An 18917-nucleotide genomic window follows, 5' to 3' on the forward strand; every position below is an offset into this window, starting at 1 on the left:
AATTTATGAAAAATCTGATTTTCAGAACATTTTTGGATTTTAGAATTGTAGATAAGATGTTATGTAACTGTAGACCTCTACTTCTTTAATTTCATCTTCTAGCCTTCCAACAAAGTTTTTTTTTTTTTCATTTTGTTGTCAGGTTTTTAATTTCAAGGGCTCATTTTTCTTCTCTGAATTCCCCCCTCTCCAACCCTTTTAAACTTCAGATCTGTTTAGCAGATGTAGTATCTGCTCTTTATCTCTCTGAGGCTACAGATGATTGTTTTGGTAGTTTTGGAAGAAAATGCTTTCCTTCACTCCCAATTTTTTTGTTTCTTTATGTTCTCTGTTTTGCATGCTGTAGGTTTCCTTCCGGAATCCAGCTATCTTTGGTTGCCTGCTCACGTTTAAGAACTGAGTGGGGGAAGGTAGCTAAAAACCCAGTAGTTCTGAATGGGCGGGGTACGGGGGGCTGAGGACTTTGATTCATTCTAGTTCAGTTAGGTAAGCAGTTTGTTGGGGAAACCCCTGACGTGTACATCTGTACGCCTTTCCTCTTGACAAGGTCAGTCGGGCAGTCCAGGAAGAGTTTCCCAGTCTTCCAACTGGAGCTGTCAGTTTCGGAAACTTCTGAAATTTTTGTGGTGTAAGTGGAATTATTTCTCAGATTTCTCCCACAAATGGCTTAGAAATAAGCTCATGGGGGTCTGCTAAGTTAGTCACTAATTGGGACATCTGCTTTCTAGCTTCCACAATTATTAATACCCCTGTTCTGGTAATTCTCCCGTTCTTACTGGTTTATAATCCTAAAATCACACAAACACAAAAACCGTTTTTGGAGGACCCCAAAATACATTAGATGGATGTATTCAAAAGGAACATGAAACAACTACATGTTTGATAAAATCCTGTAATACCGTTATGTGCATATGCAACGCAGCTTCTGTGTGTTTTGAGCTGACATGTATAAAATATTCTGGCAAAAATACTGCTTGCTTTCAAAATAACCTTTATGCCTCAAGAAGGATAGCCTGCATCATAGCCCTTAGCTGACATACACACAAAAGGCTGCGGTCAAGTACACACGAAAGGCTGCGGTCAAGTAAGCAGAGACCTCAAAAATGAGACATGGTCATCAGCTAACAGCAAGTGTACAAATACAATGTTTTCCTTTCTCTGTTTTTCAGAGGCTGGAACTACTTCAGCTAGAAGTTGAAGACGATTAAAATATTTTCGGATAAGGAGACATGACAGCTAACAGCAATGTGGGATCCCAAACTGGATTCAGAACAGAAAAAAGGAATGTTAGTGGAAAAATTGATAAAATTTGAATAAGGACTCTATTTTGCCTTAATAGTACTGTACCAATACTTCTTACTGCCTGGTCTGGAAGGCTGTACTGTATCTTTTTTTTTTTTTTTTAAAGTAGGTTTCATGCCCAGCGCAGAACCCAGTAAGGGGCTTGACCTCATGACCCTGAGATCAAGACCTGAGCTGAGACTGAGAGTCATATGTTTAACCAACTGAGCCCCCCTAGGTGCCCTGAAAACTGTCTATGTAAGGTGTCAACATTAGGGGAAGTTAGATGAAGGGCATGCAGAATTTTTTTTGCACTATTTTTGCCTCTTTTCTATAAGTCTATGCTTATTTTGAAATGAAATGTTAAAAAGAAGGGGAAAGGTACTTGGGTATGTCAGATCCCAAACGCTGAAGAATATTAAAACACAAAGAATGTCTAGTTGGTTTAATGACTATACACAGGCGCAACTGAAGACAGGTGCTTGTATTTAATAGGTGGGTTGGACAACTTATAAAAGTCAGAAATGGGCTGAAAAGTCCATTCATTTCAAATTATTGGCATGACAAAGAAAAAAAACGCTTAAGCTGATATTATTATCTACTCCCAAATTAGAAACAGTTTTAACTTCTAAATCTTTCTCACTTACAAAAGGTAAGCCCCATAGAGTGTCATCTGCGGCATTTTCCCTGAAGAGCTCATCGTTTTAAGAACAAAAGTAGGATTCCTCGTTGGGTCCAATATTTTTTGGATGGGGTTGGCCTTCAGTTAAGGTGTAAGTGGATCCTCTTCACAGGATGAATCAGACATTTTCACAACGTTGATTACAAAGTCAGTCACACACGGTGCAAGGGACAAGGCTCTAAAAACTGCAAAATTCAAGACTAAACTTCTCAAAAGATAGTAGATGTTTCTATAGGCTGCTAGAAGTAGCGCGGTCTTGTGAACGGCCATGTTAATTCATACAGCTGTGAAGTTCAGCAACTGTTAACAAAGATTTCACTTGGGAGTGTGCACATTGGTTCTGTTAGAGGGACCAGAGTGTGTTCAAGAGGGAGCCACTCATGCCAATAAGCCCCAGTTGAGCAAACCAAAAGTGAACTACATTTCTTGGCTGGGCTTTCCCAGAAAAGCAAGGCCGCGGTCAACCAATCAGCACAAGGTACTTGACCCGGGTCCTAGACTTCCCTCTGTCCCATATAAGGAAAGTAACCTTGCTTTAACCAATCAGCAAATGCCCAGTCCAACTTCCTTGTTCCTGCTCCCTTCTGCCTATAAAATCTCTTGCCTTGTACAGCTCTTCCGAGCTCCTTTCTATCTGCTTAGATTGGATGCAACCCAATTCATGAATCACTAAATAAAGCCAATAAGACCTGTGTAGTTTACTGATAAATTTTGTTAACAGTTAAAAATTTACACAAAAGTGAAATTTCATTACTTTTTCTATAGTATATTATTCCAAATTTGAATGATTCAAATTTGTATATAAGACTGTGATGTATTTTATACCCAAGAAAATCTAACAGAAAGATCATTCCCAAAATAGCTTTAAGCACATCTAAAGGGTGTGTGTGTGTGTGTGTGTGTGTGTGTGTGTGTTTCAAAAATCACAGAGTAAGGGGGGCCTGGGTGGCTCAGTTGGTTAAGCGTCCACCTCTTGATGTCGGCTCAGGTCATGATCTCATGGTTTGTGAGTTTGAAACCTGTGTCAGGCTCTAAGCTGGCAGTGTAGAAACTGCTTGGGATTCTCTGTTTCCCTCTCTCTGCCCCTCCCCCACTCGCTCTCTAACTCTGTCTCAAAATAAATAAATAAGCATTTAAAAATTTTTAAGGAAATCATAAAGCAATATTTCACAATGGGTAGAGGTCAGTTCTATAGGATGTTAACTGGTATTTTGTAGAAAATGGATTTCATTGTCAAATACATTTAGGAAATACTGGACTAAACAAAGTCAACAGGTTTCCTGTGAATTCTGAAGAGAGAGAATTCACTTTTCTCCTGAAACACATTACACATGTAATACATTCATTTATTTTTGTAAAGCAGGCTACAGAATTCACTGAGTAAAATCCTGGTATTATCAGGGTAGCTCTTAGTGCACTAACTCCCAAGCAGGTAAGGGAAGAAAATGGCAAAAGAGAAAAGAGAACTGAGTGGCCTATTAATTTGTATCTTTAAAGGGGGAGGGGCAGAGAGAAAGGGAGAGAAAATCCTAAGCACTCTGCTTTCGGTGCAGAGCCTGAAGTGGGGCTCGAACCCACAAACCATGAGAGCATGATTTGAGTCGAAACCAAGAGTTGAATGCTCAACCAACTGAGCCACCCAGGTGCCCCTGTATTGTTTTATAAATCAAGGTTGCCAACAGTGCCTTCTTTGAAATATTTATATAATAATAGTATTGTAGCCAATGTTTACTGAACATTTATTATGTGCCGGGCATTATCCTAAATACTTGCCATTCATTTTCTCACTTAACGCAAAAAACAGCCCTATCTGGTAGGAACTATCATCATCATTTTTACAGACGAGGAAAATGAGCATTAGAGTTTAATTTTCAGATAGTTACACATTTAGCACATGGAAGGAACCGGTAGCTAAACTCAACTCAATCTGATTCAAGGGCTCCAGCAAGCTCCCTAACCACGACCACAATATTATATAATAAATAGTTTTTTTTAAAAAAAACAACTTAAAATTTTTTTTTGTTTTTTCCTGGTAATACTGTAGAAAGTGGGTTGGGATACTTTTCATGATGTCATTTTACACTGCCTAAAACCCAAGTTGATCCACCAACTAGTTTTGTTAGTATTTCTTTTTTTTAGTTTATTAATTTCTCTTTTGAGAGAGCGAACGAGCAGAGGAGGAACAGATAGAGGGAGGGAAGAAGGAAGGGAGGGAGGGAGGGAGAGGGGGAGAGAGAGAGAGAGGGAGAAAGAGAGAGAGAGAGAGAGAGAGAGAGAGAGAGAGAATCCCAAGCAGGCTCTGCGCTGTCAGCACAGAGCCCGAAGGGGGGGCTCAAAAACCATGAACCGTGAGTGAGATCGTGACCTGAACCAAAATCAAGAGACAGACACTCAACGACTGAGCCACCCAGGAGCCCCAAGGTTTGTTAGTATTTAAAGCATTTTTATAAATGTTTATAATGGAGTATGTGATATGTTAAATTAGATGGTAGAATTAGATCACATGAATTCCTTCTTAAAGAGTAAAAATGTCCTACCACGATTTAATATTTTTCTAAAAGTGAAATCTTGGCCCATATGCTTATTTACTGAACATGCGGGTGTTTCACAGTGCTAAAACAACATGCTATTAGGACCACCTGAAATATGTTGAATACAAAATTATTTTATCTAATGCCACCACCAAAAATTTTTTTAGGCACGGAAAATTAAATTTGGATCTGTGTAGAGCAATTCTCTACTCAAGAAAATTACTTTTAGATTTAGTTACTTTAAAAAGAAATGCTTAAGGGCCCCTGGGTGGCTCAGTCAGCTAAGCATCTGACTTCGGCTCAGGTCATGATCTTATAGTTTGTGAGTTCGAGCCCCACATCAGGCTCTGTGCTGACAGCTCAGAGCCTGGAGCCTGCGTCAGATTCTCTCTCCCTCTCTCTGCCCCTCCCCTGCTCACACTCTCTCAAAAATAAACAAACCAGTAAAAAAATAATGAAAGCATTTCTTCTGTGTATTTGAATACTGCTGTGACAACCCAAATTCTGAGAATCTAGTCCTGTTTGGTCACCGAAGTGAAGCTTTTTGTTTGTTTCTGTTAACTAGTAATTCAATTTTCTTCAGAAAATATCTAGTTCCTTTTTCTTAGTGGGTCAAAGTGCTATAAAAAAGGAATTACAAAAGGCATCATCTGTACATGTCATATCATCATAAACTGACATTACACTATAAAACAAAAACCACAGCAAATCACTTTTTTAAAAAAAATCAGGAGTAAGAATTACAGAAAAATTATATATATAATATAAAACAGAGAACACACAGTTCACCTCGATTAAAAACTTTATCCTTTTTTTTTTAAAAATATTTTTATTTATTTCTAGGAGAGAGAGACAGTGTGAGCAGGGGAGGGTCAGAGAGAGAGAGGGAGACACAGACTCTGAAATAGGCTCCAGGCTCCGAGCTGGCAGTCAGCACAGAGCCCGACGCGGGGCTCGAACCCACGAACCGTGAGATCATGACCTAAGCAAAAGTCGGACGCTTAACCGACTAAGCCACCCAGGCGCCCCTAAAACTTTATCCTTAACTGAATGCTTCTTTAACATTTTAATGCACATTTTAGAATGGAAGAAATCTGTAGGCTCTAGTTGGAGTTCTTACGTTTAAAGTTGGAGAATGAGTGGAAGCTAAGAAGACCATCCCTGTGGATGCCCTTTATTTTTAATAATTTGCATGGGAAGCAGAAGAAAAGCATTTGACTGAAGGCACATTTCCTGAGTTCCGGCTCCGTCACTAGCTAGCTATACCAGGCGGTGTTCAAGCCACTTTTAAAACTGCTGACCTCGGCTGTAAAAGGAAGGCGTAAGATGATTTCTAAAATCTGTTTCAGTGTTAAAACTCAGTGATTTTAATCAGTTTACTACCTTCAAAAGACCGCATAGCTTTTATACAAAAGCTCAGACAGGTTACGAAAAGCCAGGCTCCCAAATGAATCAGCGCCTCTTGATCCTGGCCCTGACACAGGAGAGCAGAATGGGCGGCAGGGCCCAGTCACCATTCTCAGCACTGCGTAGTTGGGGTGGGGGCAGCTGGGGGGTGGAGACGCTAAGGAAATGAAGGAAGGAAGACATGCAAGGGAGAAGCAGCGACTGAGAAGCAGCGACAACCACGAGGCTAACAACAGTAACCATGTGCCCAAAGGGGTCTTGAGCATCACGGCCCAAAGGGCAATTTTCTCTGCTCGCAAGTACCCAAGGCTGGCTCGGGGTGTGGCTTCCTGTAGCAGCTCGTGCATTCTCAGACCAGCCTGCAGTGTGCTCATGCACCCAGCTCTGAAACTGCCCAGCGGCTCACAGGCATCATAACTCAGGTTATGATGCCTGTGATAACTGATAACAAGTGTGGATGGTTTTGTGAAGGCTCAACACGAGGGCCTCTCTTGGAAGGGTGGATGGCCGGATGATAAATTCCTGTTAGTCCCAGGCCTTCTAACTCTAGCTCGGAAACAGAGCACGCTAATGACAATGCCTATGCTACAGGCTAAAGGTAACACGGCCCCACGACACACAATGTGAGAGAAAGATCTGGGCGCTGTTCTTGCCGTTGTGTTCCAGGAATCCTCATCTGGGCCACTGGACCCATGTCAAGGGCTACCGCTTCTCGGCTATGTTGCAGCGAGACACCCGGCCCCAGGGCACTTGCAGGTAAGGGAGTCAGAGGGTAATGCCGCAGAGGATGGTGAGACTGACCTTCTGATAGGGTAGCGGTGACAGAGACCTGGCTTCAACTCCAGAGAAAGCGTGTGCGACAAAGCGAAGGCACAAGTGTGATGGGCAGCGTGGAGCCCTAGTTACCTTGACTCCGGGTGTGTGCCAAGGCTAACCACAACCACAGAGCGGGCTGCAGGGTCTATGGCTGACTGACAGAGGGAAGGCGGGCCCCTCCACTATGCCTTCAAATCTCTGCCTGAGAGCCATCTCCGGCTCTGTTGAAGTACTTCAAATGAGGGGCGCCCGGGCGGCTCAGTCGGTTCAGCGACCGACTTCGGCTCAGGTCACGATCTCACGGCCTGTGAGTTCGAGCCCCACGTCGGGCTCTGTGCGGATGGCTCGGAGCCTGCTTCGGATTCTGCGTCTCCCTATCTCTCTGCCCTTCCCCTGCTCGCACTCTCTCTCTCTCAAAAATACATAAACATTAAAAAGTATTAAAAAAATACTTCAAATGATGTTACTAACCAGTCAGATGGCGAATTGCCTCTGTAAGCTCTTTTTCTTTTTCCATACCAAAAACCACCTAGAGAACATCCATTATGTGCCAACGGGAATAATAAGAGGGGAGCCAGTAGTAGCTCCTGCCCTCAAGGAGATGCAGACCCCGAGCTAGGCAGTGTGCGTGTACAAATGCAAACCTCCCCTATGGATCGCTCCTCAAAGCTTGTCTGCTTCACGCACTTTGGTTAGTGATGCCTGCCAGCATTTGGAAGAGTATCTGCACAGACCAGCGAGGTCCTTTCTTCTCTGCAGGCAGGCGCAGGGGTAATCAGGCCTCTGCTGACCCAGGCGGGACCCCTGACTGCTCTCTCTTTGCTAATGCACAGTAGGGGACCTACTCACTCAAAACAAGCTCTTGTCTTAAGGGCTCGAGAAGCTTCTAGCCCAATGTGAAAATCAATTTCTGAAGTACGTTTTAGAAATAAAATTCCACCTTCCATTGCTCGTTTCTCATTTTTGTAGAAGTCCTTTTTTTGTTTGTTTGTTTCTCTCCAACAAGATGGGACTATTCTACACAAACGAGGTCTCTATGATAGTATCAAGGTCTCTGTGAGAGTATCGCTGTGGCTCACAATAATCAGCACAAATAAAGGACATCAAAGAATGACTGATTTTAAAAGATGGTTTAAAAAAAAGCAATTAAAGAACTATTTACGCTAGGAATCTCCAAAGCACTTCTAATTTCTTTCCAATACAATCCTGGCAGGTAGGCAATACTGGCTTCACGTGGTAGATGGGGAAACTGAAATGTGGGAGGCGAAATGGTTTATTCCAGACACAGTTCTTAGAGCATGAGGGACACAGCTTTGACTCCGCTCTCCTTGCTTTCCTCATTCAATCGGCTGTCAAATCCTGTGTATTCTACCTTGGTAATTTCTCTTTCACTCACCATCTCCCTGCCCCCATATAACCAAGGGAGCCCCTAGTCCACAGGCTCTTTAAGACTCTGTTAACCGGTCCCCCGTCCCCTCCTCATCTGGTATATGCAACACACAGGTCTTCTGGAAGCACAGTTCTGCTCACTTCCCCTTCCCTGCTCAAAAACCTTGGATAACGTCTCTCAGCTGGGCATTCAAATACTCTTCCCAATCTGTATTCAAGCGACCTTTCTCCTAACATATTTTCCTCCGTATCCACCAAACCCCCAAAGCTTCAACCTCATGGAAACATGTGCTTTTATTCAAGGACACTTAAAAAATTTTTTTTTAATGTTTTATTTCTGAGAGAGAGAGAGAGAGAGAGAGACAGAGAGAGACAGTGTGAGCAGGGAGGGTCAGAGAGAGAGGGAGAGAGAATCTGAAGCAGGCTCCAGGTTCTGAGTTGTCAGCACAGAGCCCAACGTGGGGCTTGAACCCACGAACTGTGAGATCATTACCTGAGCCGAAGTCGGATGCTTAACCAACTGAGCCACCCAGGCATCCCTATTCAAGGACACTTTGATCTTGCCCATCTCCAACTCTGCTTTGAGAGATGACCTTCTCAATTCTTCCCACCATCATGTTCCAACTCTAACCACTCTTAGTACGAGGCCCAGATCAGTGCCACCTGTCCCGCGAAGCCTCGGCTTACCCCTCCTCGGGCCTCCCACCTTTTCTCCTCTAACCACCACCCCCCACCTGAGAAGTAGTTACTGAGTAACTATCAAGCGCCAGGCGCTGTGACAGACTGCAGAGATGAACTTGAAGACCTTATAGTTTAATTAGGGAGACAAAAGGGAACAAAAAACATCACAGTAAGTTCCACAAAGAGTGGTCAGCTCAGGCATCTACATGAGCCCAAAGGAAAGCTACACTTGGCTTAGCCTAGAAAACCAAGCAAGGCTTCCTGGCGGTGCTGACACCCGTACTGAATGGGATGAGACACACAGGTGTCTACTATGAGGACCATGGGAGATGGGCGTCCCAGTGGCCGGGCGGAGAGACAAACTGGGAATTCCCTGACTGCAAAACCCTCACATGCACAAGGGGCTAGTTTATGAACAACAATAAAATACTATCTGTGGAAGCAGTGTTTCAACAAAGTGTTACAGAAATTTAAGGTATCAGTTCTTGGTTAAATAACAATGCTTCCTACCTACCTTTAGAATTTAATTGGCCATAGGAATCACCAGATTCATTTTAAGAAACATGTCAGTGGATAGTGAAAGTTTAATAGCATAATCTATGTTGTCATATCTAAGTTTTATGATGCGTCCGCTCTGCTGCTCAGTCTCTCCCTCACCACACGCATCCCCGGAAGACCCCACGTTCACAACTTCTGAAGGCAAATGGCTTAAGAGCAGCAGATTCACAGTCCCATTTAAATGTACACTTAACCACTGGGTACCTGGGTGGCTCTGTCAATTAAGGGTCCCACTGCGGGCTCAGGTCATGATCTCATGGTTCGTGAGTTTGAGCCCCGCGTTGGGCTCACGCTGTCAGCCAGAGCCCACTTTGGATAATCTGTTCCCCTCTCTCCACCCATCCTCCGCTTGGTGCTCTCTCAAAAATAAACATTTAAAAAAATGTGATAATAAAAATGTTTTTTAATTTTTTTATTAAAATATTAAATTTTATTTAAATAAATTCTTTATTTAAAAATTAAAAAAATGTAAAAACAGGGGCACCTGGGTGGCTCAGTCGGTTAAGCATCTGGCTTTGGCTCAGGCCATGATCTCACAGTTCATGAGTTCGAGCTCTGCGTGGTTCTGTGCTGACAGCTAGCTCAGAGCCTGGAGCCTGTTTCAGATTTTGTATCTCCCTCTCTCTCTGACTCTCCCCCTGCTCATGCTCTCTCTCTCTTTCTCTATCGGAAATANACGCTGTCAGCCAGAGCCCACTTTGGATAATCTGTTCCCCTCTCTCCACCCATCCTCCGCTTGGTGCTCTCTCAAAAATAAACATTTAAAAAAATGTGATAATAAAAATGTTTTTTAATTTTTTTATTAAAATATTAAATTTTATTTAAATAAATTCTTTATTTAAAAATTAAAAAAATGTAAAAACAGGGGCACCTGGGTGGCTCAGTCGGTTAAGCATCTGGCTTTGGCTCAGGCCATGATCTCACAGTTCATGAGTTCGAGCTCTGCGTGGTTCTGTGCTGACAGCTAGCTCAGAGCCTGGAGCCTGTTTCAGATTTTGTATCTCCCTCTCTCTCTGACTCTCCCCCTGCTCATGCTCTCTCTCTCTTTCTCTATCGGAAATAAATAAAACATTAAAAAAAATGAAAAAACAACAAACATGTAAGAGGCATCTTCAATCAGCCTCTCAATAATTTCCCATTTTACTGTTAGCAACTTTCTAAGGTTATAGAACATGTGCCTTCTCTTCTCTGTCTGTAGAAACAGCTCAAAGAAGCTTCCATTTTCACCTTAGCACAATAAATTCACAGTCGCTACACATGGAGTCCTAATTTTATTTCAGGATTTCTTTAGGAACTCAAATTAGTTGATATAATGCAAAATTCTGTAGTGAACAGTTTCTAACAGGAGCGAAGAACAGGAATCTTAACCACATAGGTTTATGTTAAGGACCAGAACTTGCCCTAAACACTGGCAGCAGAAAGCTGGAATGCGGCTCCGTGAAACAAGGGAGACGGTGGCAGTCTGGGGACACAAGCAGAGACAAAGGGCAGTGGTGAGGAGGGGTGCGGTGAGGAACTGCGAGCTGCCAGGAGAGGACTCAGCAAGGGTGGCGCTGGCCAAGGCAGCATGAGCAGGCTGCTAACTCCTCTCCCCAAACAAGACAACAGTAAGAAAGTGGGACAAGACTGTCCAACGGTCCTTACAGATTCTGGAAATCAGAGGGGACAACAAATAAATGAGTTTCCTGAGGGGCGCTTGGGTGGCTCAGTCAGCTGAAGCTAATCGTGTGTAGGGAATTGTCAGACTGATCAATTCTGCACCTTCCAGAAGGAACCAAAGGTTCAAAGAAAATGAGCAGACATTTCCCAAGGTTTTGGTTAAAGGTGAGTTATAGAGATTTTTCTTATGTAAGGAAAGGGTGAGGGGCGCCTGGCCTCAGTCGGTAGAGCATGGGACTATTGATCTCAGGGTTGTGAGTTCAAACCCCATGTTGGGTTCAGAGATTACTTAAAATAAAATCTTAAGAAAAAAGAAGAATGGGGTGCCTGGGTAGCTCAGTCGGTTGAGAGTCTGACTCTTGATTTTGGCTCAGGTCATGATCCCAAGGTCGTGGGATGGAGCCCTGAGTCAGGCTCTACACTGAGCCTGAAGCCTGCTTAAGTTTCTCTCTCTCCCTCTGCCCCTCTCCTCCACTCATGTTCTCTCTGAAATTAAAAAAAAATAATTTCTTGAAAAATTGCTAGAGCTTAGGGTAAGGCCTGCAAGAAGCTACAGACCCTGCCTGTGGCTACTCCAACCCGCCACCCCACCCCTGCCCCACCCCAATTCCTCAGTTCTGCGGGAGAGAATGTCACTAGTTTTTATCGGGACAGCACTCGGGCCACGAAATCCGGTAGCTACGCACCAGAAGGGGTGAACTTCATCTGGGGCACTTGGGGCGCTGGTGGGAGTGAGGGGGGAGGCGGGGGCAGGAAAAGCCCACCACGCTGTTAGCTGACAGTGGCAAGTTTGGGAGGATCTAACAGGGGAGACAGAGCTCTTCTAGTGCGTGCTTGGGGCCTGATCGAGTGGCCCGGTGGGGCAGCCAGGGGTGCGGAAGGGAGATCCTGGGAACAGAGAACCACACCGGAGCTGGATACGCTCTCCTCATCTGGGGCTGACTGCATGGTGACATGCCTGAGTGGGGAAGACATGACACAGTGCCACCGAGAGATGAGGCTGAGCAGGCCTGAGAACTGGCTGAGCTCTGAAGGCGCTTCCCAACCCACCAACCGATGGCTTGGCAAAGCACAGTCACTTTACGGGCACGGGGTGCTTGAACACCACCTCTGCCCAAATTACTGGCTGACCCCTGACCTATGGGGACACGCGGGTAGCTCCTCTCCAGGCTAGAGAGTAAAAGGGGGAGGGAAAATAGCTGAGCAGAAACGGCAGGGGCTGCACACCACCGAGGAGTCACATGCTATCACTTAGGTGCAGGCAAATTAGTTAAAACACACACGCGTGCATACACCTGTGCCTTTCCAAAAACTATAAATGACACCTTGGAGTTGCTGAAATATATTACTAATGTCCAGCTCATGAAGAAATTACAAGGCTTGTAAGGACGCAGGAAGGTGGGGCCCGGACTCCAGAAAACAGGCAGCAACTGGAAATGGATTCCTGAGTGGGCCTGAGGGTTGGATTCAGCAGAGGACTTCAGAGCGGCAATGCCAATGTGTTCAGAGACCCGAAGGAAAAATGATGACAAGGAATCTCCACAGATGAGAATTCTAGAGCCAGAAAGTACAATAACTGAAGCAAAAAATTCACTGAGGCGCTCAACAGCTGATGCAGTACGGTGAGGCAAAGAATGAGCGGACCGAGAGAGCCCTCAGCAGACATTCTCCCATCTAATGAATGTAAAGAAAAAGAATTGAAGGAAAAGGAATAGAACTTTTTATTTTATTTTTTTAATTTATTTCTGAGAGAGAGAGAGAGAGCAAGAGCGAGCGTGAGCAGGGGAGGGTCAGAGAGAGAGGGAGACACAGAATCTGAAGCAGGCTCCAGGCTCTGAGCCAGCTGTCAGCACAGAGCCCAACGCGGCGCTTGAACCCACGAACCGTGATATCATGACCTGAGCCGATGTTGGATGCCCAACCGACTGAGCCCCTCAAGCACCCCTGAACAGAATTTTAGATTCTGTTCCAACCCAACTTAAAAACAAACAAATGGGGCACCTGGGGGGGCTCAGTCGGTTAAGCGTCCAACTTTGGCTCAGGTCATGATCTCGCAGTTTGTGGGTTCAAGCCCTGTGTCGGCCTCTGTGCTGACTGCCAGCTCAGAGCCTGGAGCCTGCTTCAGATTCTGTACCTCCCTCTCTCTCTGACCCTCCCCTGCTCACTCTGTCTCTCTCTCTCTCAGAAATAAATAAAACATTAAAAAATTTTTAAAAAAGAAACCCGAACAAAAAACCAGAACCCGAACCTGTGGGTGAAGAAAAAATTCCCAACGTATTGGTGGTGAAAGTCCCAGAAGAGAGGAGCAAGGGAAAGAACATGTAGCTGAAGAAATTATGTTCAAAAATGTGCCCAAATGTGATGGAAAATATTAATCTACAGATCCAAAAAACTCAACAGATCCCCAAGGATGATAAAAACAAAGAGATCCACCCTAGACACATCAGAGTTAAACTGCTCAAATCCAAAGATGAAATAAAAATCTAGAGAAAAACCCTTAGGCACAGGAAGGGGCACAGTGGGATAAACAGCAGACATCTCATCGGAATCAGCTGGCTCTCATCAGGGGCAGAAGGGCGGTGGGATGACAGATTTCAAGTGCTGGGGAGTGAGTGGTGCAGACAGGGTCAGCCACGAATTCTACAGCAAGGAGAACTAGTCTTCCTAACTGAAGACAAAATAAAGGCATTCTCAGATAAACAAAAAACAGAAAATTTGTTTCAAACAGACCTAATTCTACAAAAAATACTAGAAGCTGTCCTATGGGCTGAAAGAAAATGATATCAGACTTTAAGTCAAATCCACGGGAAGATATGAAGATCACCGGAGATGGTAACTCTTTTTGAAAATACAAAATTCTTTAAAGTAATATTTACAATAATGTATTGTTGCATTTCTTTTCATTTTAGAGAGAAAATAAGAGCATGAACAGGGGAGAGAGAGACACAGAGAAAATCTCAAGGAGGCTCGATCTTAGCGCAGACCCTAAGTGGGGGAGGGGGGGGAGGGTCAATCCCATGACCTTGGGATCATGACCTGAGCCAAAATCAAGAGTCAGACGCTCAACCAACTAAGTCAAGCAGGCACCCCTTGTTGAATTTGTAATATATATTTGTCTCCACCAATATTTCTTATCTACTTTGCCTGATATTAATATAAGCAACGATTTCAGCTCTCTTATGTTTACTATTTGCCAGGATTTCTTTTTCCTTCATTTGTCTCAAACTCTTGAATCTAAGGTATGTCTTTTTTTTAAAAAATTTTTAAGTATATTCATTTATTTTGAGAGAGACAGTGAGAGTGGCGGGAGGGGAGAGGGAGAGGGGGAGAGAGGAGGGAAGAAGGGACAGGGAGAGAGAGAGAGAGAGAGAGAGAGAGACAGAGACAGATAGAGAGTCTGGCAGTGCAAAGCCTGATGCAGGCCTTGAACCCATGAAACCGTGAGATCATGACCTGAGCCGAAACCAAGAGTCAGTTGCTTAACCGACTGAGCCACTCCGGCGCCCCTCTAAGGTATGTCTCTTGTAAAAAGCACACAACTGGCCTCATATGTATAATACATATGAGAATAATAACACAAAAGACGGTGAGGAATGAAGCTGTATCAGGACTGAAGATGCTATATTTTACCAGAGTAAGACACCTACACACCCACACACACGTGCGCAAACACGAACACATGGGCACACGTCTGCAAGTAAGCAAACAAACGGCAAGCCAGCAAGTGCATTGGTAAGTTTTAAGTTGAAGATGCAATCCTTGATCAAGAACTAAGAAAACATAAAAATAACAACACAAATAATTTAAATATCACAAAGGGGTTTAAAAGGTTCAGTTAATAATTAACTAAGAGAAATCAGGAGAGAAAGAACAGAGGAACAATAAAAGACATGAGACATAAAACAAGTAGTTAAATGGCACACATAAATCCACCCATATTAACAATTACTTTAAATGCAAATAGACTAAACACTGATAAAAAGGCAGTAAGATTGTTTAAAGTGAGATCCAGTGGTATTTTTTTTTTTTACAAGAGACACACCTTAGAGTCAAAGAGTTTGAGACAAAATGAAGGGAAAAGATGTCATACAAATAGTAATGATAAGAGACCTGAAGTGATTATATTAATATGAGACAAAACAGACGTAAGAAATAATGGCAGAGAGAAAGAGCGACATTTCTTACGGATAAAAGGGCCACCTGGTTAGAAACCGTCTGCAGGACAGACTGTCTTACTAAGCCATAAAACAAGTCTCAGTAAGTTTTAAAAAACTGAATCATACAAAGTTATGCTCTGTGACCACAATGGGATTAAATTAGAAATTAACAAAAGAAAGTTAGGAAATCCTCAAATATTTGGAAGTTAAACAAAACACTTCTATGTGACCCAGAATCAAAGAAGAAATTGTAAGGAAAACTTTAAAAATATCTTTTTAAAGAATATCTTAAATGAAAACAAAAACACAATATATCCCATTTTAGGGAAACTTAAGGGGAAATGTATAGCTTTAAACACATATTAGAAAGGAAAAAAAATGTAAATCAATGCTTTAAGGCTGCAACTCAACAGGCTTTAAAAAAGTAAGACCAAATCAAACTCAAAGCTAGTAGAAGGAAGGAAATAATGAAGATCAGAATGGAATTCAATGAAATATCAAAGAGAAAAACAATAGATTAAAAAAATCAATGAAATCAAAAGATGTTTTTTGGAAAGATCTGCAAAATTAATAAACCTTAGCTAGACTGACCAAGAAAAAAAGAGAGAAGTCACAATTAGCAAAATCAAGAATGAAAGAAGGGATATCACTACAGATGCTATAGAAATTAAAAAGGACCATATGGATTATTATTATTATAAATTATAATTATTATAAATTTATAATTAAATAATACATATTTATAAACATAAATTATAATTATGTATATATTACAGTATATCCAACAAAATGGACAATTTAGATGAAAAAGAAAAACTCATAACAAGTCAAAAATTACCAAAATTGGTTTGACTTGAAATAGAAAATAGAAGTAAAAGGAAAAAAGGGACAGATAACTAGTAAAGAAACAGATTTAGTAATTAAAATACCTTGATAAAGCCTCAGACTTATATTTTATTCCTTCTTTGCACAGTTGTTCTGGCAAGTCTATGAGTTCATTATCATTTGAAAGTGATCTGGAAATGCAGCCAATTTAGTAACTGGTATATTCATGATTCTAGAACAAATGCTATAGAATCCTCATAGCATATTTTAGATAAACTGTCTACTACAGTCCATTACTTATGAAGTATAAAATTAGGTGCTTAGATATAACTGATCAACATGGAAAAGATAACATGTTTTCAAGGAAGGAATGGATTTCTTTGTGGTCTAATATCTAATAAAAGAAAATGGAAAGTATTTGAAGGTGAAATCTAGCCTTCCGCATCAAAAGCTTCTACTCTACGGTTCTTTATTGGGAAGTAAATCATGTCAAGTGTTTTAAAGGCTGAATAAAGCTCTCCTGACAATGTGAAACAGGAAGGGCAAAAAGAAATTTAAACATTCGACATAGATATTTCTACCTGGGATATAGAACATTTTTATCTTTGGAGACGGATGGCATAATCCCACAGACAATAAGACTTCCTTCCTGTATGTTAATATGTATCTCCTGGTTAATTTCTGACATTTCTTTTACTTTAGGAAGTCAGTGGTTAAGAGGCAGAGTCAAAGAGGTAGGCTAGGGCCAGGGATTAGTAAACCAAGTACAGAGTTTGGATTTTATTCTAAATATGTTAGGGAACTGTTAGAGATAAGTGGGAAAATAACATTATCTGCATTAGAAAACGGTGAAGGGGTAAGTGAGTTATGGGCAGCAGTGACACAGGGAATACGTGATGGGCGTGGGGCGAGGAAGACACCTTACATGAATTAAGTTCTTTTGAATCTAACAGTCATTCTGAGGTAGGTACTACTGTCTTCATTTTCCAGATACAGATTGGTCACCACTGAGGGAGCCAAAGCAGAAAGAGACTAAATAAAACCGTACTGCTAGGCAGGGCCCACCTCAACTCTGGCATAAGAGCTGGGGTCACCCACCCTCTGCGGCGGGGGCGCTACGTTACAGACAAGAGGCCGAAATCAGGGAACGCTTCGAGCTATGGTTTCCGAGCCTTGAAAGAAACAGGCAAGACTCATGGGTGTTGCTTGGGCAGCAAGGAGAACTTAGGGTAATTATGTATGGAGACACGACACAAAATAAGGGGACGGGGTGGGGGGTGGGGGTGCAGGCCTAAAGGGGAGCCGGCGAAGGGGACTGAGAGAGGACTTGAGCCTAGGGAGCATTTCCAGGAGGTTTCAGGCGGCCAAGCGCAGAACAGAGCTGCCGAGAGACGGAGAGCCCTTGCGCATGCGCCGTAAAACCCGATCCTCCCCGCTCCCCCGCCCCGGCGCGGCCAAAGGCGCATCCAGGTAACACGGACCAGAGCAGCGCCCCCCACGTGTGCCCTCGCCTTGCCGTGTTGTGTGTCCGTCTCCGGGCCGCAAGCTCCTGGGCGGTGGCCGCGAGCTCGGATTCTAAGCGCTCACCCGCTAATGACAGCGCCGGGGGTAGAAACGAAAAGGACAGAAATGCCGTGTGGCGTCATTAATTCAAAGGGCTGTGCGGCCTGGCGACGCAGGCGAAGGTTTCAGGAGCCGCGGCAGGCGCTCGTCCCTCCCCGCTCGGGGCCCGGGGCCCGCGTACCGTGAGGGAGCCGTTCTGCGTGCTGGGCGGGCTGCTGCTCTGCTCGCCGTGGGCCTGCGTGCTCCCGTACAGCGTCAGGTTGTGCTCGCTGGTCTGGCCGGCGTAGTCCTGAGTGTGCGGCACTCCGTACTCTGTGGGAATTCCGTTCTGTGGAGGCGGCGGGAACGGGATGGTCGTAAACGGCTGGACCATGGCGTCAGGAGTTGTTGTCGGCTCCTGGTTACCCTGAGGCGGCGGGGGGAAGAGAAACATCGGGAGAAGAGTGACTCTCCATCCTCCGTACGCGCCGGTCTCCCAGGGAGGGGCGTGCGGCCCTGGGTACTCTGCGCCCTTACAGGGATGTGCGCACGCAGACGCAAACACCCCACACCCCGCTCTGGCCAGCCGGGGGCTCCCAGACAGGCCCGGGACCATATTAAAATTGGTTAGTTAGCCAAGAGTCCAGAAGTTTCCTTGAAACCAAGTTTTTTTTTAAATGCCCGGAAATCTCCCACACAAGAAAAGGTGTAAGGGTCGAATTCGGTTCGGGCCACTGTAGCTTCTTCAGGACACTCTCTGTCCCTTCACAGTGATTCTCAGGGGAAAACAAACCAACTTCATTCAATCACAGTTCATAGCAATAGGCAGGGTGACCCTTTCAGTTAAATTCTCAAAACCAAAAACATCGACCTCTAGATTTTAAGAGCACAGAGTTTGGAAGAAAGTATATTATTAAAAAAGTATTGTTTGGATTTCAAGACAGAGATTTATTTAAGTCTTGGCTACTAGGTTAACAGTTTAAAATAAAGGGTCCTTAAATTATAAATACTAGAGAGAGAAATAAAAAATCCCCAGATAAAAAAAATTTAAGACTTCTTCATAATCACTGTTAGCTAAGGCTAAGGGCACACTAAGACACCTCTCCGCGATAACCATTCCCAGATGCTTAACTGGAATTCAGTGTGATATCTGAAATATCAATAAAAAATATGCAGGAACTTCAGGGAATTGTTAGAAGGAGGTATTTTGGCTCTACAGTCCCTCTCTCACTTCTAAGTTCAGATACAAAAGAGTTTGAATCTTGTAGTACAAATTTTGCAAAGGGCCCGTCCCCCACCCCCTCCGACCTCCCATTTTATTCCATCAAAAGCAAAGCCATTTTTTTTTTTTTTTTTTTTTCAGAAGATATAAAAGAATGCAAAGTCTTA

The 18917-nt window shown here is 43.4% G+C and overlaps 1 protein-coding gene across 11 annotated transcripts in view; it reads right to left on the reverse strand.

Annotated features, from left to right (window-relative positions):
* Positions 1–18917, reverse strand: part of RBFOX2 (RNA binding fox-1 homolog 2) — a 214526-nt gene that overhangs the window by 44578 nt on the left and 151031 nt on the right. For all 11 annotated transcript variants that reach the window (XM_077762052.1, XM_077762050.1, XM_077762045.1 and 8 more), the window contains one exon: positions 17731–17955. In XM_077762052.1, the coding sequence (XP_077618178.1) occupies positions 17731–17955 (225 nt within the window). The remainder of the gene's footprint in view (positions 1–17730; positions 17956–18917) is intronic.

This window comes from Crocuta crocuta, unplaced genomic scaffold (genome assembly GCF_008692635.1).
Source record: "Crocuta crocuta isolate KB4526 unplaced genomic scaffold, BGI_CrCroc_1.0 scaffold193, whole genome shotgun sequence".
Lineage (NCBI taxonomy): Eukaryota > Metazoa > Chordata > Mammalia > Carnivora > Hyaenidae > Crocuta > Crocuta crocuta.